Source organism: Aulonocara stuartgranti (assembly GCF_965226115.1).
Source record: "Aulonocara stuartgranti genome assembly, chromosome: 14".
Lineage (NCBI taxonomy): Eukaryota > Metazoa > Chordata > Actinopteri > Cichliformes > Cichlidae > Aulonocara > Aulonocara stuartgranti.
Window position 1 is genome coordinate 5,993,598 of NC_138950.1, and position 22,150 is coordinate 6,015,747.

A 22,150-nucleotide genomic window follows, 5' to 3' on the forward strand; every position below is an offset into this window, starting at 1 on the left:
ATTAAAACTGTGCCACGTTTTGTGACCTGCTGTAAAATCCAGTATTTAATGTTGGATAATTGCAGCTAATTGGGTGCCAGTAAGCAGACACCCCACCCACCACCACCCTGACCTGCTGTAAGTGAAACGTTGCCGGATTGATTCCTGCGTTCCTGATGAGGGCTGTACACACTGTAGGGAGAATTAGAGGAAATAACAGAGCACAACAAACAAGAAGCGCTTAGAGAATAACAAGAAAGCGTCGTTTTTCTTTGCTTCTGTTGCCGCTGCTGCGTTTCCGGACTACCTTCACCGGGGAGAGGATGCTGCATCCCCGGAATCGCTGCCCTCCGCTCATTATCCGCACAGTCTCCTCAGTTACGTTTCACTGTGATTAACGAGTGTCGGGAGTAAAAGACGACGTGCGAACAAGACAAGGAGCAGAAATTTGGAGTGAACATTAAGAAGGTTTTCATTGAGCATCCGCGAGAGAATTTTTTTGCGCGCTGCCCGCTTCAGTCGCATCACTGCCGACTTGTGTTAGACGCAAAGGAGAGGGTAAAAAAAAAGACACACTTGATATTCTCCTCTCTGTTAAATTATTTAGGAGTATCTGTTCCTCAAGCCCAACATATGCTCGTATCTTTGTCTTACATGATTGTAAAGCAAGGCTCGAAGTGGCGGTGACACGGATGAAAGCCGATGGCCAGGCGCCCCGAATTTCATCAGAAGGGGGATGCAACCTAGAATAACCCCAGTGTCAAATGGTAAGAGCGCAGCTTATGTCGAGAATCCGTGCACTTGCTCAGAAGTGGAGAAAAAAAACTGTGAGTTTCTGCAGCTCTCGTAAGGTCTGTTGATGTGAATTATCCCTGCAGCTTTCCACGCAACGCAAGGCAAAGAAGACCTGAATCTCGACACGTTACGGGGCGAGTGTATACTGCTGCGGCTGCGGACTGAGACAGCTACACACACCGCGGTTGAGAGCATTGCTTTCTGTCACACTTCTCTGAAGTCAGGGTGAAGGGCGCATGCATAGTTGGCGCATTGTAACTATAACGCGCCTCAGGTTTCTCCTGAGACTGTCCCTCCTCCTGACCTCTTACGCACTGGAAGCCCGGACACTGGTGACTTTTTAATGGCTTTTGTGTTCAGAAGATGGAGGGTCTTACTGGTGCTGAACGTGCTCGCGGTTGCCGGGTTCATTACTTTCTGGGCCAAGTGCAACAACGCACGCAGCATCCAGACCACCGGTCCAGAGGCCGCGGGTGATGGGAAGAGAGCCCGGGGCAACGGGACGGCACAGGGGCCCAGCGTCAGCCATGAGGTGCTGCTGAAAAGGCTCAGCTCTCTGGAGGACGTGGTGTACAGGCAGCTAAACGGTAAAGAGCACGTTAACATTTAAAGTGAAAGAACGTGTCAACTTGATTTCCCCTCAAGGAATCTGAAAAAGTTAAAAGTCAGTGTTGTCTGACTTTTTTTTTACTCCCTCTGGAGCCCTGACATGACATGTTAGAAACTAATGAATAAGCCTCCCTGCATTGTCCCTAATATTGTCTAACAGTCAGCTGCTGGATCTGGCACTCCTCTCACATTATTTCAGTAATTATGGGTCATGCATGATGAGAGTGTGCTCTCTGTTAGAAAGTCTACATCTACTGAACCACTGAAGAAAGAGTCAGCAACTACCAAGCATATTTAATACTCCAGCGTAGAGCAGCAGAGATCACCAATGGTAATTAAGTTTCCAATAAAACGTTTAATTTTAAATACAAGTGTGTCGGGTTTGGGTTTAAATGGATACATGGGGCTGTTTACAATAGGATCCAGTGAATTGATTTTCCCTGCAACAGTAGTAAGGTTATCCAGAATTGTACTTTAATTAATCTCTGAAAAGACAATGTCTTTATTGCACTCCGGGTGGTTAGAGTTTAATGTTAACTTCCGAGAAGGAGCTTTCAGGGTTCTGGTGTCTTCAGGATGCCGGATGTTTGCCAACACAGAGGTTCAAACACTGTGAAGGATGGTGTGGTATGTGTTTGTTCTCTGTCCCCCCTACAGACAGAGCGAAAGCTTTAAATCCTTCACTTGTGTAGTTTAGCCTATGTTTAGAGTTTAATTTTCTTCCCCATCATTAAATGAAGGCTTACTGACCTCAGAATGGATAGGAGGGTTTGGATTGGGAATATTTCACACATCCTATTTGTAAATTGTGTCCATAGATTGAAGATATTCTCTATGACTCTGTGCCAACTCTGGTTCTAATGAACTCGGCCCAGAAGTTCACCTGTTTTGACAGCCACTGACAAAATACTGTATATTCATGTGAGTTTGGAGCTGTGATGGTAAGGCAGGCTATCAGCTGTGGGCAGTATAATGCATTACTGAGAGGAGAGTGACTCAGGCACACTAAAGGATCCTGACATGTAATCTTCTCTTGTTTGCCTTGCTTAGGTCTGTCCAAATCTCTGGGCCTGATTGAGGGCTTTGGGGGTCGGGGTAAAGGCGGCCTCCCCGCCACGCTGTCACCGGCTGAGGAGAGTGACGCTAAATACCTTAGGGAGAAGTACGGCTATAATGCCTACCTCAGTGACAGAATTTCTCTGGATCGCACAATACCAGACCATCGGCCTAGCAAGTGAGTACAAGTCAAGTGAGGAAACTTTAAATTGCGCTTCAGATGGTTGAGTCATCCAAATTTTAAATTTTTTTCTTTGCTTCTGAGATAGCCTCCTCGAGCCTAACACAGTGGACACGGTTGACGTTTCACTTGGGGTCGTTTCAGCATTAAAAAGAAAATACATGAGCAGCATAATTTTTCCATAATCAGTGTCTCAGTTGCTTTGGATAATGTAGAACTCCCTGAAAACAGTCCTAATTTTTATTTTGCTCCAGTAAAAACTGATGTACGTGTGGATGTATGAATAAATTCAGTCTCAGATAACACACCTTTTAATGTTAATGCAGTGTTATTTATTTTCTAAATATAGCCCCCACACACACGTCAGTAATACTCAGCTAATGAGTCTTAAAACTTATTGCCTGCATTATCCAAATGTTGTGCTTGCATACTGAAGATGTTGACTTTTTTGCGACCATATGTAAGATTTGTTTTTCATTTCTCCCCAGAAAATATTCAGTTTCACCAGAGTTTCTCTACTCTCGCAGATCTTGTCTTAACTTCCACTGTGCCCCTCAACTCCCTTTTCATTATGTTATTTCATCTGGTGAAATTGCAAGCTGGAAGCACTTTGATATTTTTATAGCACCACCCTGCTTTGTAGGCATTAGATAGGTTCATTTTCTGATCCTTAGTCATCTGTTAAGAGGAGCCCAGAGCTGTTGAGTGTCACCACAAGGTTCGACGACTCATAGATTTTATCAACTCTGGAAATGCCATCAGCTGCGAACTTCAGATGAGAATTTTTGACCTGCCTCCAGCCTTACGACTTAATGACTTCTCACTATTTTATAGCCCAGCCCAAATGTTTGCACATGCTCCAGTCCTATTTCTAAGATCCTAAAATAAAAAGTGACGTATATTTAACAACTGAATAAATGATTGCTCATTGGTTTTGTTTGTTTGTTTGATAGCAGTATAGCTCAAAAAGTGAAGCATGAATGTGCATTAAAATTTAATTTAAGGGGCTGGCTTAACGTAGAAAGGATTGACTTCTAGAGTCGGCCTGGTTCTGGATTCTTTACCATTGTGAGGTAGCTCAAAATGTAATTTTTTTTTTATGTTTTAAAAAAAAAAATAACAAAAACTATCAAATATCAATAATAAAAATGAGAGACTTTATCTTGATGTTTTTAAGGCAATAACCCAAACAAATCTGAGTCTAGATATTTGTTTGAATCCAAGGATCCAATTTGTTCATCATGGAAAGGTGTGCATCAGAGATATGCTGTGTCAAACTGCTCTTTGTTGAATAAGTGAATTGATAAATGTGTGATTTTCCCAGGAGTGCCCACACTTTTGCATAGAGCACTGAGGTTGGCCTTGCATTAGCTGATTGGTATCAGCTGTTTCATTCATGCTTCACAGTAACTGAGTAATTCACATCTGTGTGGCAATCAGCAGACTAGTCATGTCTAATCATATCCATGCATGTGTAGAGCACAGCCATTATAAGGGGGCACAGTGGTGTAACGCAGCTCTCCCAGGCAGCCTCATCTGTGCTCGATATGCTATAGTTTTGCATTTTTAGTTTATCATAGGAAAATCCCAACCCTATAGTATTAGGTAGTAACAGTATATGCACAGAGGTGCAGAGGTTTGGGTCGAGTATGTGCTTTGGTGGCTCTCTTATTGTACCAGCTGCTTTTCACAGCATACATGAATCCTTTGGCTCATTTTTCCATATATTTCACGTCCCCCCCTTTTAGTCTTTATTACTCTCCCCCAGCCTCTTATGCTCATATCTGATGAAGTTGCACTATAAGTCTTGGTTTGACATCGGTCAGCAGGCGTTCACGCACACATTCACAGTGTGCTGTGTGTGCATGTGTAAGTCAGTGCCTGGGTACAAAATGCTTACCTCACGTTTGCACATGGTTTTATTTATGTAATGACTGCATGTTTCTATGTGTATGGTCTTCATGTCTTATCGTCATATACAAACAGCCGTGTGTATTATGTCTTCAGTAATTCTTAGTTAAGGGTTTGTAGCTTCCAGCTAGCTGATAGTGAAGCAAGTCACAGACCCTTTTTTTGAAAATCACTGATGACAAGAAAGACTGGATCCTTGGTCTAGATGAAATTCCAGTGCCCTCACTTTTCTTCTAGAAGGTCTTTTATGTTGCTTCGATCAATGTGGCCAGTGAAGCACGTTGGGGTGCGGCATTTTCAGACATAGACAGCATGTAAGCTGGGGTCAGAGGAGTCTACTCTGTTTGACTGAAGGAGATTGTGGAGAAGTATGAGAGGAGCAAGAGAAACAGAAATAGGAAAAAATAAAAACAGCATTTTAAATGATCTTCTGTCAACCTGCTCAGCTTTTCTAGGGTTATTAAACTTGCTTCTCTTTTCAGCAATGTGGTACATGTGTAGAAATAAAAGTGGACTCGTACTGCACATCAATACCGATCATAGATGTGACAGCATTAGTTTGTAGTGATGTTAAGTCTGATAAGTGCCATTAGGATGGCCATCAGCTGATGAGCTGACTCCTACAGCCATAATCACAGTCATACTCAGATTAATCAATGAAGCTGTACTTGTAAAGTGACAAGTTCACACTCCCACTTTTGCAATCATTCATGCTGTTCCCTTCTATCTCCTACACACTGCTGGAACTGGTTATGCTGATTGCACCGTCACTGCCTCCTCCTGTTCTCAATTTGTATTAACAAAATTGCTGTAGTATCTCCTACCTGCAGTGTATGTACATGCAGTATATCCCCTCCATGATTGTAATATAGGGGTTTAAAATATGTTTTTGGACATTTTATATTTCCACTAGACTGTGATCATGTTTGTAGATTTTTTTTAAGCCTTATTCATGTGAACCTAAGGGATCTTCTGGAATCCTCTCTGTCACATATACGGCACAGTGCAAAAAATATTCAGATGTGCCTAATTTTTAAAAACATTTTGCTTTCAAGGAGCCAGATTTTCTTTTCGTTTAGTTGAATCTTTAAGAATCTAAAAGATAACAAAATCTGATAGGTAAAAATAACATTTTGAACCAACTAGGTGGTTCCCAAAAATCTGGCGTGCTGTGAGTCCTTAAAAAAATTGAGGAAACTGGAAAAGTAGCAGGACTAAATAACTCTGTACAGCAGATGAACTGTATCTGAAAATCATGTCCTTAAGATGTAGAAAAAGATAAAGAAAAGCAAAGACCTGAAGTACCTGAGAGATGCACTGGCCCTTTAATGGATCCATCTGCTGTTTGCTGAAGCCTCATCAGAAATGGTCTCAGTGGAAGGCTGTCAGGAAGCCATTTTTAGTGAAGAGAAACAGGGAGAAAAGGCTGAGGTATGGTAAATTACACGAGAACTGGACTATATCAGTGGCAACAGGTCTTACAGCATTATGAATTCATATTTGACATTTTTGGTTCAAATAATTGTTGATATGACTCCAACAGAGGGTGTTTACATCCGTCTGTAAAACACGATGAAGGCTCTGCCAGTGGTGTTGGGAATCTTGAGAAAGCTGATGGAAATATGAACCACATATTAAGATTTTCATCAATCATGCAGTCCCAGCTGAAAAGCATCTAGTTGGAAAAGGCATATTTTTATTAATTACGACAATGATCCCAAACACACGGTGAATGCAGTAAACGTATACCTAGATCAGTCATGGATTGGCCTCCCCAGAGCCCAGACCTCAACATTTATTAAAGCAGTGTGTTCAGGAAAGAGAGAGTTCAGGCTATGTTCGATAGTAAAGGTGGCCATACCAAATATTGACTTTCAAGTACATTTTTGCCTTATGTACTGTATTTCCATTTATGTTTGCACGTTTCAGTGAATTGCTCTGCCTATTTCCCATTTTCCCAGCAGAATATAAAGAAATGAGGATGCCTCAAGACTTTTGCAATATTGTATCAGAAGGAGAAAAAAGGTGACAAATGTCCCAGTTCTTCGTGGTTAATCTTGTTAATGTTGCCTTCTGTTTTCTAATGGTTTCCTGCCAAAAACCCTAAAAAAGTGTTCTCCAACCTCGTGAATTGAAAACACTGGATTTGTTATAGAATAACTTCTAATTAGCTATTATTTCACAGAGGAAATAAGATAATCGATAAAAGAAAAAAAGATGTGAAAAGGAGACAATAAAAGAAGCCCCTTCCTTTCCCACATGTGCTAAACTTAGAGCCAAAGCCTCACCCTGCCGCTTTCCGCTTCATTAGAGTTGTTTAAACAAAACAACTTAAAAATAGGGTTTCTATCTGAAGCAGCACATGCAGTTAAAAGGCCAATGTGGAAAAAAAATCCTTGCGATTATAGTTGAACAGGAAGCGGCACTTGCTTTGCCTTTCAGCCCCATTGAACAAGACGTCAGCAGCTCTATGGAGGTAGTTTGGTCTTTTTTACAAATTCAAAATTAAATATGCGAGCACTCAAAAATTAAGGTTCACTGAGAAATGTCCTCATTTTTTAAAAAGAAAGGCATATTCCTTGTTATTTAATATAACATTCAATTGATCAGAAATGTTAGAAATCATGGTAAATGGGCTCATCAATACAAAATCATGATTGTCTTTTTAATTGTATAACTTTGTAGACTAATTTTCCCAAACCATCACTCTAGTGCTCCACTGGCACCTCGTATTACTTAATGCAAGTAGTTTACAGGTGTTGTGTCGTGTCTTTCTACAGATGTAGAAAGGTCAGCTACTCAAGAGACCTTCCCCAAATCTCCCTCATCTTCATCTTCGTCAACGAGGCTCTGTCAGTGATCCTGCGCTCAGTCCACTCAGCTGTCAATCACACACCGGCGCACTTGCTCAAGGAGGTCATCCTGGTGGACGACAACAGCGATGACGGTCAGTATAGATTAAATATTTTCTTCAGCTAATACCAAATAAGAAGAGTGGCTTTTTCGCCCTCTGATTAGAAGATGGTTTATAGTGAGTGAAACACAGAATTTCCATCTAAAATCCACTGAGTCATCAGCAGGATTTCTACTGAAAGCAACAAAATACACATCAAATTGTCATTCAGCATCCCAGAAATAATTATCTTATACAATAAGTATCATGTAACGTGAATATAATTATATAATTAAGTTTTATATTATAAAACTGAAACTAGTGAGTGAAAAAGAGAATATTTGAATACTTTTTCTCATACAGGCATCGGCATATGAAAACAAATATTCTTGTCAATGTTACAAAGAAATGATTTCAATCTGTCAGCATCAAGGATTCCAGTTTTTAGATATATGTGTAGTATTTTCTTTATTTTTACTTTTTTAAATGCTTCTGAGTTTGTGTAAGCGAGTTTTGTAGATTGAAGTTACAACCAGGCAAAAGACTTGTTTTACAAATGTCAAAACAATCATTGGAAACTAGGGCAAAGCATTACAGCCCTCTAAAACCAGTATTGTTTGAAGATTATTGCATACACAGTCTCCTATAGAGCTACCCTCTTTGACTTTGGCATGACAAATTTGTGTCCTAATCTGACCCAGCTTCACTGTGATAAAGGAGCTGAAAGCAAGACATAAAAGGACTTTAATAAACTAAATATAGCAACACACCAAAGCACATTTTTGTTCCCAGTAATTATGTTTTAGTAGACATGGCTACTGTTGAACCTGGGCTAGGATTGAGGGTGGGAACAACCATAACTATGCAGACATGTACATTAACTGATCATTTGGGGCAGATCACAATGAGACACAAACACACTATAAATGTAACACAAAGCATGTGTTCATACTTTTTTCATGTCTGTTACACTTAAACATGCAGATATATTGAAACATTGTTTCTAAAGGATGAAAGGCATCAGACTTCTGATGGGGCTGTGTTTGCATGTCATGGGGACGAGTGTCTCCTTGACAAAAGCTGTGGTCATTGCTTTTGTCAAGAGGCATTTTCTGAGGTGACTGATGGTGTCAAGTGTTTGTGGAGGCAGACAGGCAGATAGAGGCAGAACACACAATTGGATGTCACAGGAGAGATGTCTCTGTCATATTTACCGGGCAGGGTGAGAAGATGAAGAGACGGCAAGGGATGAGAGGAGGGCGAGGAGATAAATCGGGAAAAGTGAAAAGGAGAGGGGAGGCACAGCAGAGATAAAGAGGTGTTGGTGGAGAAAAATAAGAGAAGAGGGGATGACGTAGAAGACAGAAAAGGTCAAAGAATGAAGAGAGCTGAAGGGTTTGAAAACAGGCAAAGTGAAAGGAGGGGCAATGAAGAACAGAGAAAAAGGGAGATGAGAAGGAGAGGCTCAGAGAGCAAACCAGGCTATTAGAGAAAGTGGCATCAAGAAAGGGAAAGGATGAGAGACAGGGAGGCTCTAAGATAAATGAGGTCGGACAGAGAGGAGGGGAGAGAGCGCAGGCAATGAATATCTAGAAGAGGGAGAAGAAGCAATCTAACAGAACGGAAAGCAACAGAAAGCAAAGAAAAATAACAAGGAAACAGGAAGAAAGAGATGAGATAGTCGAGGCTTTAGGGGATAAGGCTGCCAATGTCTAATTCATGTACTGTCAACAAATCCATGAAAAGATCAAAGCCAACAACGCCTTAGTCTCACACCCAACACTTTCTGACTTCCCTACCTTTTCAGTTTCACTCCCCAAGCCAATTGGCTTTTAGTGTCGCAAATACATGATTTCATTCTTATACAAAGGGTACATCATTTTCTAAAAGTGCTGTGTGCTGAAGTTTTTACAAAATGTTGCCCAAGCAGGAAATAGAAAATTGGACATGGGTCTTTGGTTCTGAACTAGTTTCATTCGTGATTCATGTTTATCACATTTTTGGACTTCTTTGTGTATTTTTTGGTGTAATTTATACTCCAAGAATCACCTTGGCAGATGATTGTTGTCAGTGCTGTTTGTCTGTAGCAAGAATACACAATAACTACCTGCTGAGATTTTATAAAACCCGGTGGAGTGGTGCATCGCGGATAAAGAAAGAATAGGAAGAAATTTTGCTGTGGATGTGGATCGCTTTATTTAATGGAAGTGGATGTGTTGATGTGGATCGCAAAAACTAGTCTTAGCCATGAATGTGCTGTCTGAGTGTTAATTTCTTTTTGGCATCTGGTAATGCAGCAAGTTATACATTATCAAGAAGCATGTGTGACAGTGCAGCTTACAGATGTATTTTAATCATTCTTATAAAACAATGGGACTTAGTATAAGAAACACGGAGCTACACAGTGGGAGAGTGAAAGGACTGAGACAGCTGAGGCGTTCTCTCACTTGACACTGCTGGTTGGCTGACAGCCAGCTATCCATCACAAAGAGGAAGACATTGCAGTGGCGCACAGGGCGAGGCGAGCGAACAAATAGTGCTTACCCCTCTTACTGCCTGAAAGACACCCACCGCCATGCTCTTGCCATATATGTTTGTATGTGAAAAAAAACACGCATGTGAAATGAGTTTGTGATGAAGAGTATGTGTGAAAAAAAAGAAGTACGAGAACAGAGAGAAAGAAATGGAAGACAGAGCACGAGAAATGTGTTTTTCTCTGAAGGAATGTTGCTCTGTGTGTGTGTGTGTGTGTGTGTGTGTGTGTGTGTGTGTGATACAGAGGAAGAAGGGCTGTGAGTGTTTTGGTCCGGAGGGAAAAGGCTGATGAGTTGATTGAGAGATCAAAGGTGGCGCGGTCGTTGATGCTCAGGAAGCCGTAGACCCCCGTTGGTGTTGTTTAGAGTGAGTTGGAGCTTAAAACAGCACCGCAGGGAGCTGAGTGAGAACTTTTATGTCATCTCTCTATTTGTATGTGTGCTTCTTTATTTCTTTATTTATAAACTGTGTTGTTGTGGTGATGAATTTGTATGTTTTTTATGTTTGTTTTCAGCTTTTGATAGTGTAGCAAAAGCTGACAATAGTTGGCATACATTAGTGGTTATTTAGGATAGGATGAGCTAATAAGCCGTCATGTCTTTGTATTTTGCTAGGAAAATGGGAAATAGATGTAGCAGTTTACTGAAACTTGCAAACATAAGATGCCAGATGCATCTCTCAGGTTGTGTGTCAGTTTTTTGTTATTTCTTAAGGACACAACTTTCAAATTCTGTTCGTCTGCTGTAGATGTTTTTATTTAAGCTGCCAGTTCTTTTGTCCTCTACTTGTTTAGTTTCTTGACATATGTCAAGTTTTTGGCTAATAGCTCTTTGCTAATCACCTTGCTGGTGTGTTATCGTTGTCATTTTTTGTGCAGGAAACAAATTGTGTATTTGTGACAAGCTGCTGGTAATGTGCCAGTAACGAATTTGTCCCTTGAGTTAGGTGCCTTTATTATGTGTGAATGATTCATAGGAACAAACAAATAAAGGACTGCACTGAAAATTATAATAAAATGATGTCCAAAGAAAAATTTGAAGAACCTTCAGAAAGCCTGAAGAACGTGAAATAAATTACAGAATTAAAAGACAGTTCGGTTCCTTGGAAGCAAAATGTAAAGACAAAATGTTCACACATGGCTCTATGCAACTACATAAGAGCTTTAGGATTGTCTGAAAGTATTTGTTTGGGTTTTTGCTCGTAATTATCTGCTCCACTCTATGTTCACCTGTTCCTTATTACCCGGCTGCTCTAAAGTGATTTCTGCCAATCTTTGTCAGCTCATCTGTGAGCTTGTTTCACTCATGCGCTCTGCAACAGTCCCTCATGTTATTCTCTGCTTCACAGGTTTTTTACTCATTTTCCACCCCTTGGGCTTTGTTCTCCCAATATCAGCTTTATTTAAATAAGCTTTCTTTATGGTGGTTTTGCTGATTTTGTGTATTCATTTGGAAAAGCTTACAAACCTAACACAAATAATTGGGGTATAACCCTCAATCTCATTGGGCCTGTTTGAGTGCACATATGTCAACGAACTTAAAAAGGGCTAGTATGTGCACTTTGCTAAAGAAATGCTTTGATTATATATATACAGTAGGTATATTTTCATAGGTATATTAAATATTTTTTAGTTCTTTGTCTCTGGACAGCCTAAAATAAAAATAAAAAACACTGCTTAGTGCTTAGTGGGTTGCCCTTTGTGTTCTTATCATGTTGTTTCACACAACCAATACTAAGGCTTGATGTGAGGTTTATAAAGGAGTGCAGGCTGCCAGTGAGAGAAGTGAGACAAAAGAGTTGTCATACTGGGAATGGTTGCTTAAGCTCACTCTGCTGTCCTTTCATATTTATCGACATGAATTCCAATTATTATGATTGCATGAAAATAATTATGCAAGCTAGGCATAATGTGTCAGGCTTTGATTGTTGCTGCCAGAGGGGACTCTGGAACAGCATTTTTCTTTTTTCCTCCTTTCTTCAGTAAAGAGGGCTGCAATGGATCTGATGTTAGAGAAGCTAAGAAAAAAATACAAGCACTTTCTTTAGCATGTAGAGATTCTTCTTAAACTCGCCAACTTAGCTGCAATGGTGATATATTCTTTTCAGGCTTTATTAGTCCTGACATCAGATCAAATACTGGAAAACTCCAGCTGGCAGACTGTTCAAGGATACATGTGCAGATTATAAGCTAAACTGCAGATTCAAAGATCAACTAAAGATCAGTCTTTATAAGCATTTCTGACTTGTTTTGTTTGATGTGTTATCTTCATTTTCTGAACTGTAGAGCAACTGAAAGGTCCACTGGAGGAGTATGTGAACAAACGCTATCCCGGCCTGGTGAAGATTGTAAGGAACCAAAAGAGAGAGGGATTGATCAGGGCCAGGATCGAGGGTTGGAAGGTAGCCACTGCTGAGGTGACAGGATTTTTTGATGCCCATGTGGAGTTCACCCCATCATGGTGAGTGGGTCCTATCATCTAGCGGGAAGCACAGTGTTATTAACAGTCAGGAGTGAATTTTTGGTATTTGGAAAAAGGCTTATTTTAGTGTAAATTAAAGTGAAACAAAGCATTCAAAAACAAAAATGACATGTACTCAAAATTAAATCTGGAAAAAAACATATCTTTGCCAAATGTATGAACATTGGAATAACTTATTCATGATAACAACAATGACAATAATAGAGCTTTGGGTATCAGTGTTAAAAGAGTGCTACAAAGTGCAAAGAAACCATGGAAAGAAAAGACAAAGGATAGCTGAAGCTGCATAAAAGGAAGAGCCAAGCTATTTCACGCCTGAGAAGTTTTAAAATGAGACACTTGAGGCTGTGGGATCAGGTTGAACGGATTTTATTTAAAAAAAACATCACAAGCACACATAAAACACACACCAAAACAGGACCCCTCTTGGAGAACTTGTCGTAAAAGTAAATTTTTAGTAACCATAAAAAATGAAGGTTTTGTACTGATTCAAAAAAGCTGAGCGCTTGGTGGTGAACTGAATCAAAGGCTAAATACTGTCAAGAAATTAGCATGCAATGAGGGATCTTATTAACCCCGCTAAGACAACTGCCACATCCTGTTGATGTCTTTTTGTGGATCTCATTTTCGAGCTCAGTGCATAACTTAAGGTATACCGTGCAGTTCTCTCACTGCCCCCTGCAGAGCTCAACTCGGCTGAATCAAACAGAATTAGTGATAAAACTGGGACGACACAAGGAACTTTCTATTTGACTGAAGTGGATGAAAAAAGTGGTGCTCTTAAAAGATGTTATAAAATTTGTTTCTGCACAAAGTAAAGTCAACTAAATGTGTGAGTGTGTGTGTGTTTGCACTTTTTTCAGGGCAGAACCAGTTCTAGCTAGAATAAAAGAAAACCACAAGAGGATTATCTTGCCGTCAATCGACAACATCAAGCACGATACCTTCGAGGTGGAGCGCTATGAGAACTCTGGCCATGGCTACAACTGGGAACTGTGGTGCATGTACATTAATCCACCCAAAGAGTGGTGGGAGGAGGGAGACATGTCTGCACCAATAAGGTACGCCAGCTTCTCCCATTTAAACGTGAACACAGATCTCACACTTCTGAGATGTATTTTTTTCCACTTCTTTAAGATTTTCAATAAAACTGCCACCAAGTTCTTTTTTTAGTTTTGGGGAAGATTAGGGGAAAACAAGAAAAAAAGCTCCTGATGGGAAACCAGACTTCATTAAAGCAATAAAAAAATTACAGCCTAAATTAGAGAGTGGAGAGTGAAAATAGGATTTTAATTATCTGATTATCACCCATATATTTGTGTTAAATTGGATTTCCTTCCATTCTTTAATTAAAAATAAGAATAAATCGCATGAGTATGCACAAAAATGTTTAGATAGGCTGAAATATAAAGTGTGAAACTTTGCATAGTGGAGATTTGGGTTGTAGAAAAGTACTCCAAAATAAACATCAGATAAAGCCACAAAAAAACACATTCTGGTGTTTGCAAACGCTCAGTGTCACATGATAGTGTGTTTTCCTGGCTGCAGGACGCCTGCCATGATTGGATGCTCCTTTGTGGCCAATCGGGACTACTTTGGAGAACTCGGTCTACTCGACTCAGGCATGGACGTCTACGGAGGGGAGAACATCGAACTAGGCATCAGGGTTTGTGTGTCACCCAGTTTCCTCTTGTTCCTGCTCCCTCTTTACCCCTGTAGGTTTTAAGTGGAGCAGTGGCCACCGTAGCGTGGCACCACTGATAAATGAGGCCCCATTAAGAGTCCTGGAGGACCAGTCCTGTGTGAGCAGCTCACAGCAGGGCAATGGAGATAAATAGGTCACGTAGAGCAGGAAGGTTGGAGTTTGTTTCTGTACATTTTGAGAGATTGGAGAGTCTTTTGTTTTTCTGCAAGGTTATTAGATTTTTCCTGAAAAAATAACGTCAAACATTTTCACAACCCGAGTGTGTTGGCTTTTATCCAGCAAGCTAAACAATCAAATATTTTTAGAAAGACAAAAACTTGTCTTTGAGTTGACTTGGTCATAACTTGAATCTGAAATGGAAAGTTCTTATATCTTGTCATCAAAAATATCAAGATTCCCCCCAAAATTAAGTCTAGATAAGTAAACGTGTACAGATGCAATAAAACAGCTAAAATTCAGCTTCAACGCACCTATAAATATATTACAACTGCTGGAGATGAAGTATTAGCAAAGACATGAATCTAGCCCACAATGTCACATCTCAAGAACCACATTTCTTTCTGTTCCTCTTTTACTACAAAGCAGTGGGACACACTCGCCCTGCGACAACAACATTTCTACATTTCACTACAACCCTTACAAGAGGATTGTTTGGATGTGTCCAGGGAGAAGGCCCTCATTCAGAGAAACTCTTTCATAACAAGCACTTGAATCAATGACTGTTTGGGTTTTAACAGGGTTCTTGGGATAATGAATGTTAAGCGGTAGATATCAGCACCTCTATGGGGCAATTTTGCATGGTTGTTGTCCAACATCTTTTACATGAAATCATAGTACTGCTTATTTATCTTAGAGTGTGGCAGAGAGCAGTAAAATGTTTTTTTTTTGGCATACCCTCTGTTGGTTAGCAGCTGTGTAACAGAAACACATAGGTTATCTTTAAAACCTATGTGCCCATTTTCTGTTTGTAGTGCTCCTTATCTGTGGATGGAACATGTTTCATATTGTTCCCAGTGTGAAGAAAGACTGACGGACCTACTTTTTATCCAGTAGGAATGTTTGTCAGGAGTGAAATAGGTTGCATCTGTGCAATTGTTTGGTGACCTGTCAGTTTGAAGTTTCTGTTACGCTCACATCACTTTGACGTGGGTTCAGATAGCTTGGATATCCATGTCTTCATTATGTTCACAGCAGAAGGCTCGTGGGTTGGACACACTCAGCAGATACTTTATTAGATACACCTTGTCAGTATTAGGTTGGACACTCTTTTGCCTTCAGAGCTGTTTTAATTCTTCATGGCATAGATTCAACAAAGTACTGGAAACATTCCTCAAAGATTGATCGTGGCATGATGGCCTCATGCAGTTGATGCAGATTTGTCAGCTGTGCATTCATGATGGGAATCTCCCATTGCACCATATACCAAAGGTGATCTATCGGATTGAGATCCCCTGACTGTGGAGACTTTCCTGTTAGCTCACAAGAGTAGCACCTGATATGGTCCTCTGCTGCTCTAGCCCAAATTCTTCAAGGTTCACGGTTTAAAGTAATGCAAAAGTGGTTTTTAAGAAGGAGTTATCTGTTTTACTGTTGCCTTCTTCTCAGCTCAAAGCAGTCTCTGGTCGGGTCTGGTATCAACAAGATATTTTCACCCAGAGAACTGTCTCTCATTGGATATTTCCTCTTTTTTGGACCATCCCTTGGGATAACCCTAGAGATGGTTGTACAGAAATATCCTAGTAGATCAGGAGTTTCCAAAATACTCAGACCAGTCCTTCTGTCAACAACAACCATGCCTAACGTGTCTTAAATCTTCTTTCTTTTCCATTTTGATGCTCAGTTCTTCTGTGAGTACCCTGCCGAGATCCACTTTCTGGGTAAATTATTCATTATGAGAGCAGTTAATCTCCTTTTGAAGCGTGTGGATGTGCACAACAATTCTACCTAACAGTGAGAGGTCAATTCAGGGTCCAGTGGTTTGATCTCACTCACAGTCCTGCATGAATGAATTCACAGCACCATGTCCTGTTCTCATCTGTTCTTCAAGGGGTTTTCCTCTGAAGCCTCTGTGTTTGTTTAAGGGCTGTGTTTTTCTGTGGCTGGGATAGTTCCTAATTGGTCAGTTGCTGGCTTTGCACATTTGTTCTCCAAACCTGCAGAGGATACCTCAGTCTTGACCTGCTGATTTTGATGGCTATCATTGTGAATGAAGTAAGGATTACAGCTAGGTCATTTCAAATTTGGATTCCACCAACTTAGAGATTATAGCTACATGATGCCCTTATTTGGGCATGTCCATTTTTCCTGAGGTTGTGTAGAAGCTTTTGGAAAAAGGGATGAGTACCACTGGCTGTTTCCAGAGAGGATCCTGGGAGGAAGTTATCTTGTTCAGCTTCCTATTTCTTCAATAGCAAATCTGCTAGGTCAAAAAGCTCTTTTTTAAAGTTTTGCAATAAGAGCTGTTTCAGTAGCTCTACATGCACCATAACATTGTTCTAGCCATTCTGATATCATTTTCAGCTCAGCTGCTGGGTGGTTTGTATGAGGAGATAATTGATTCAACCTTCATGCTCTGAGGTTTCTTTTCTAAACCACTTCACAAGCAGGTGAAGCTCTTCTGCTGCAGTTCATTCTTAAACCTTTAGCACCAAAAATGAATGATGTCCAGTAGTTCTCCACTTTATCATTAAACTTTCTTTGACCTCTGTTAATGAGAAGCAACAAAAGGTGGCAGAAGAAGAAATACTCTTGTACACATTTAAGGCTATTCATCATCTCTCTCCTCCATATCTCTCTGATCTGGTTCAGATCACTGCCCCATCTCGATGTCTTAGATCTTCTTCTTCCCTTTCTCTCTCCGTCCCCTCCCCCTGTCTTGCCACCATGGGGAGCAGGGCTTTCAGCTGCTCTGCTCCACGACTCTGGAATTCCCTAACTCCTGATTTAAGAAATATCTCTTCCGTCTCTCTCTTTAAGTCCCAACTCAAAACTCACTTGTTGTCTTATGCTTTTATGATTGTGTAAACTGCTTGCTTTTATGCTTCTTTTTTTATTCTGCCGTGTACAGTGTCCTTGAGTGTTCTGAAAGGCGCTTTCAGATAAAATTTATTATTATTATTATTATTATTATTATTATTATTATTATTATTATTATTAAGGGTTGCAATAGTAACTTTAATCATTTGACCAAGCTGTTGTTGTGTAGCTCTTGGGGCTATGCTAGCATTCATGTCTTATTGTTCTGGCCCGCTGTCCTACATCAAAGCTGGGAAATAGCATGGTGAACTGTAGAAGATGTTTTGGCCACATTTCAAGCATGACTTGGGCTTCTGACCGTCTCTTCTTGTTGATCTTTAATGACATGCCTGGAATCATCATGGTGTATTCGCTGACTGGGAGAGTGCCCTGGATGATACGTTGTCACAGCAAACAATATAAGTAAAAAAACATGCATTTATGTATGTATACTCACAGTTGGAGCTTAAAAGTTAACCCAGTCCTGAAGTGCCGAAAACCTCAGCTCCTCTTGATGCCTCTTAAGGTTGGCTAGAAAAAAATGAATAAAAGCAACAATTAGATATTTTTTATATAACAGAAAAGAAGAAAAACTGAGAAGGACTGCTAAATGTACAGATATAGCTTTCATTAGTTCCAGCACAAAGAAAACACGTCCTTCCAGGTGCTCTATGCTCCAGCTGTTAGCTGTAATTGACTTTATAAATCAGGACATCGCGGCGACTGTGCATCTGCCTATTTATATTTCCTGCTGCCCAGCAGCCAGCAGTATATTATTGTGAGCTTTAATTCATACTCCTACTACCCACAGGTGTGGCTGTGTGGAGGCAGTATGGAGGTGCTGCCTTGCTCCAGAGTGGCTCATATTGCACGAATGAAGAAACCTTACCACAGTAACATAGCTTTCCACACACGCCGTAATGCCCTGCGTGTGGCAGAGGTCTGGATGGATGAGTACAAGTCCAATGTCTACCTGGCCTGGAACATCCCCATGGAGGTGAGAACGGCATTTTTCTGCAGCAAGACCTCTCTTAGAGAGGATGCTGTCAGTCATGCTTGTCTGTTTGTGACTATCAGATGTCCATGTTCAAAGCCAAACAGTTTTTCTTTTGGTTCCACAATTTATGTAGAGACTTTAGGCATAATAACTTCCTTTGCTCTTGCAGAACCACGGTATTGATTACGGAGACATATCACAGAGGGTTGCACTGAGGAAGAGTCTGCAATGTAAGAGCTTTCACTGGTACCTAGACAACGTTTACCCAGAGATGAGGAGGTACAACGATACGCTGTTCTACGGTGAGGTGAGCCATGAAGGACAAAGACACAGGAAAAAGTAACAGTTTGTAGATGTAAGATCTGATGTACAAATTAAACCACTGAAATTAAATAAATGAGACTTACAAGTTTCTTAGGACTTTGTGTATCTCCTCCACAGACCAAAATATAACAAGAAAGCAGGGACTCAGAGAGCATGTACATCCACATCTTCTCAGCTGTTAATAGAAAATAAATGAGATTTAGAACTTTGTCTGATCCACACTGACACATCCTTGTTTTTAGCCTTTATACATTTTTAATCAGTAATTATTTTGGGGAATATTCATATTTTATGAATTATGTCTGACTCTTTTTTTTGTGTATTTAAGGTCCGCAATTCTAAAGCAAGCCACCTGTGTATGGATCAGGGTGTGAAGGAGAACCACACAGCCACCCTGCACCCATGCCATGGGTGGGGTCCTCAGGTACAACACTCTTCCTCACCACCATACTAAAGAGTATACTCCATCTTTTTCCAGTTGCTTTGCTTTCTCATGAAAACATACAGTGAGCTTCTCCGGTGATGTGATTTGCAGCTGTGTCTCAATCACAGGCTCAGCTGAAATCCTCCAAGGAGCGAGTTCTGCTGTCAGAATAAAATTGTGTCTTGCACTTTTTGTGTTGAAGCCCTGAGTCAGCCAGTGTCAGCTCTTCATCCCTTCAGCCCTAAGGGCCTCTCTTTTTAGCTCACAGTGGTAAACAGGTGCTTTAGGCAGAAAGTCAAGGCTTCAGTGGTAAAATGCTAAAAGAGCTAAAATTTCAATTCAATTCTGGAAAAATGAGTGCCGCATCACACTTTCTTCACAAGACATGCTTCAGTTGCATTTTTTAAAGTTATCCTTTTCATGGAACAAAAAGTCTTCAGTTTTTATTAGACCACCAGTTTTTCACACTTGCACTTCCACGGAGATAAAAGCGACCCCATGGTGTCTTAGCGTGGGTTCTCTCCAGGTAGTCCGGCTTCCTCCCACAGTCCGATGACATGCACGTTAGGTTAAATGGTGACTGGCTGTAGGTGTGTATGCAAAACAGATAAAGCACATAAGTGCATAAAATAAAGTGCGATATGAATATCTGTGAAAAGATGAATGTAACTTGTAGTGGTCAGAGATACTAGAAAAACATTTTAATAAATACTCTGTTCTTAAGAAGAAGCAGTGACATCTAGGGACCACAAGTGGGATTTTTTAAGATTTTGAGTCCAAACGCTGTTAAATCACCTAACTTTTGTATGATGTACTGCAAACAGGATGCAGTTACTCTGCAAAAAGACCCAAACTGGGCTGACTGGGTGGTTGATGGAAAGCTTTATCTTTATATCTTTTGCAAGGCATTGCAACCACTATTCATGCTTTGTTAGGAACAGAATGCGATATAAACAATTTCCCAATCAGTCTTTATCGTCAGCACACTCAAAGCCTCAGAGCTTTAGATGCAACCAAAGGAACTGTTTTATCTGCACTGCTAAAGTGGAAATTACTATTAATCTGAACGAAAAAGCTGAAGTGAAAGACACAAAGGTTAGAAAACAGAGCGGGAAGAATCTGACTCACTTCTGCTTTTTCTTTCTGTCAAGTTGAGAAAACTGCAGAATTTGGTGTATATAAAATGTTAGGGCTATATGTGGGTTAGAACTCTGCTGAAACAACACTGTGATTAGCAGTGATGTACAGGAACATCTTTGTGTTTAGCACTCAGTGAAGAACAAAGACATGTTTTGCCTCTCAGCAGTATTGGGAACAACACCATCCTCTTGTTCAAAGCAGCAAAAAAAACCCCCAACAGCTTGCATAATCAAGGAAAATTCCTGCTAGTTTACCTTCAACTTGTACATCATCACATACTTATTTCATCGTTAGCTAATAAAGAGAACAGTATTCACTCAGCCAGTTCAGTAACTTTCCGTTTACTGTATGTGTGACGTATCTGTTTTTCTCTTAGTTAGGACGCTACACTAAAGAAGGTCAGCTGTTTCTGGGACCCCTAGGCAGCACTGGTGAGGACACTCGTTGTGTGGTGGACGATCAGATCAGCAACTTTCCTCAGCTCCTCAACTGTGAAAAGGTGACCAACGTGAAACAGAAGACATGGCATTTCTCTCAGGTCAGAAGTGTAAAGAAATCTCTTTTTCAATGATATAACTGAGTGTTTATAAGAAAAACTAAAATTTACTGGCATAGAGTTGAGAGGAAAAGTATCTATATGTCAGATTTTAAAAGGGACCTATTGAGCTCATGTCTGGGTCCATTCTTTTTTCTCTTGGACTCTAATATGAGAGTAGCTTTGCATGAATCTTCATTTCTCTCATACTCAGCATTGCTGCAGCCCCGTAGTTCATGCTTTATCTGACAGAACCGCCTTTATATTCCGAATACCTCCGTTGAAGCCACCTTTCTTTGTGTTAAAACCCTCACAAACAGAAGGTTTTAACACCGGGGCCAGTAGGACTTCACAGATAGATCTGTCTGTTTGTGATGACTATATTAGGATATCATCTCTGCTATTACTGAAATCAAAGCAGTCTGGTTAACGGGGATTATTTGCACATAAACTGAGACTTTGGCTATGATTAATATGAACAATAACTGTTGTAAAATTATATTTATGCTAGAAAATAAGGGCTCCTTTTAAGAGAACTAAACCCAGACTGCTTAAAGGGTAACAAGCGACTCAATATACCTTTTACTTTGGCATTGATTCTCTTTTTCTTTTAATGTGAAAAACCTTTTGTAAGTCAATTTTCCATTGGTCTTTTAGTTCTGTTTGGGTAACCTTTAAAAACTAAAGAGTCACAGCCTGTAGCTGTCTTTGCACGGGAAGAGGAGAGCTTGAACAGTGATGCTGCAGACCTTCTGCCACATCGATTCTTTGTCACACAGCAGGACAAGCAGTGAAGAGTCCTGCAGACGTAGAAGTCTTAGGGAAATAGGGAGACCTTACTTATTTTATATAGATGTAAGGTAAAAAGTTAGTGCCATTTGTTCAAGAAAGAGGTTGCAACAGTTCACATAAGGCCCGGTCTGGTTACATACTGTTCTGTCACCATCACGCATTGTTCACAGACCATCTGTGAAATCTGTTAAAACCAAAGTATTGTATCTCCTTCTGCCTTGCAGAACGAATTGATCATAAATCGGGCTACTGGACGCTGTCTGGAGGTGGTACCGGCTAATGTTTACTTCGGCCACCTGCTGGTCCTGCAGCCCTGCTCGGGGCAGAGGTGGACCATCAAGAACACTATGAAGCAGTGATCGCCTGGCCAGTTTCATTGGGACCAATTACAAAGGCTATTTCCAAGAGCTGTCACCTGACGTTACCTTGGCCAGTGGACAATCAATGATGCGGGGGCTCCTTAGCTTTTGAAATAAGACTCAAAAATAGATGGCTTTAAGGAGACGAGTGATGAGGTGGTTTGGAAACAATTGATGTTTTTTTGTTTTTGTTAGTTTTTTTTAAAAAACATGGACATTCAACGTGGTGAAAGTTTAGCATGAGGACCATTTCTCTATATGAATTTTACAAACTTTCAATGTGATGTTGCCATAATTCCTGTGTGCCACTTCTTTACAGTGTTTAAGTTTTAGTAGACATTTAATCGACCAAAAGCGTGCTCTTTCTTATGTGAAGGGGAAAAAAAGTTTCCATCTTCCATCAGTCTTTCTGCAATATTT

At 40.4% G+C, this 22,150-nt stretch overlaps 1 protein-coding gene across 7 annotated transcripts; it reads left to right on the plus strand.

The window, feature by feature from the left end:
* Nucleotides 1–127: 127 nt before the first annotated feature.
* galnt17 (polypeptide N-acetylgalactosaminyltransferase 17) lies at nt 128–21,930 on the plus strand. 7 transcript variants are annotated; one of them, XM_082503377.1, is made up of 12 exons: nt 128–746; nt 858–1,361; nt 2,434–2,617; nt 7,312–7,478; nt 12,244–12,418; nt 13,303–13,500; nt 13,988–14,105; nt 17,971–18,156; nt 18,326–18,463; nt 18,809–18,904; nt 20,421–20,582; nt 21,596–21,930. In XM_082503377.1, exons 2-12 carry the CDS (start codon nt 1,118–1,120, stop codon nt 21,728–21,730), a joined length of 1,803 nt encoding a protein of 600 aa, XP_082359503.1. In that variant the 5' UTR covers nt 128–746; nt 858–1,117; the 3' UTR covers nt 21,731–21,930. The 7 variants fall into 7 exon arrangements, 5 of the variants coding, with proteins under 5 accessions (XP_082359503.1, XP_082359502.1, XP_082359504.1 ...); XM_082503376.1 differs by having other exon boundaries at nt 128–537; nt 646–1,361; XM_082503378.1 differs by having other exon boundaries at nt 128–537; nt 650–1,361.
* The last annotated feature ends 220 nt before the right edge of the window (nt 21,931–22,150 follow it).

Coding starts and splice junctions, on each gene's coding strand:
- galnt17 (XM_082503377.1), top strand. CDS start 1,118: ATGGCTTTTGTGTTCAGAAGATGGAGGGTCTTACTGGTGCTGAACGTG. Junction 1,362..2,433: donor GGTGTACAGGCAGCTAAACG/GTAAAGAGCACG, acceptor TGCCTTGCTTAG/GTCTGTCCAAATCTCTGGGC. Junction 2,618..7,311: donor CCAGACCATCGGCCTAGCAA/GTGAGTACAAGT, acceptor GTCTTTCTACAG/ATGTAGAAAGGTCAGCTACT.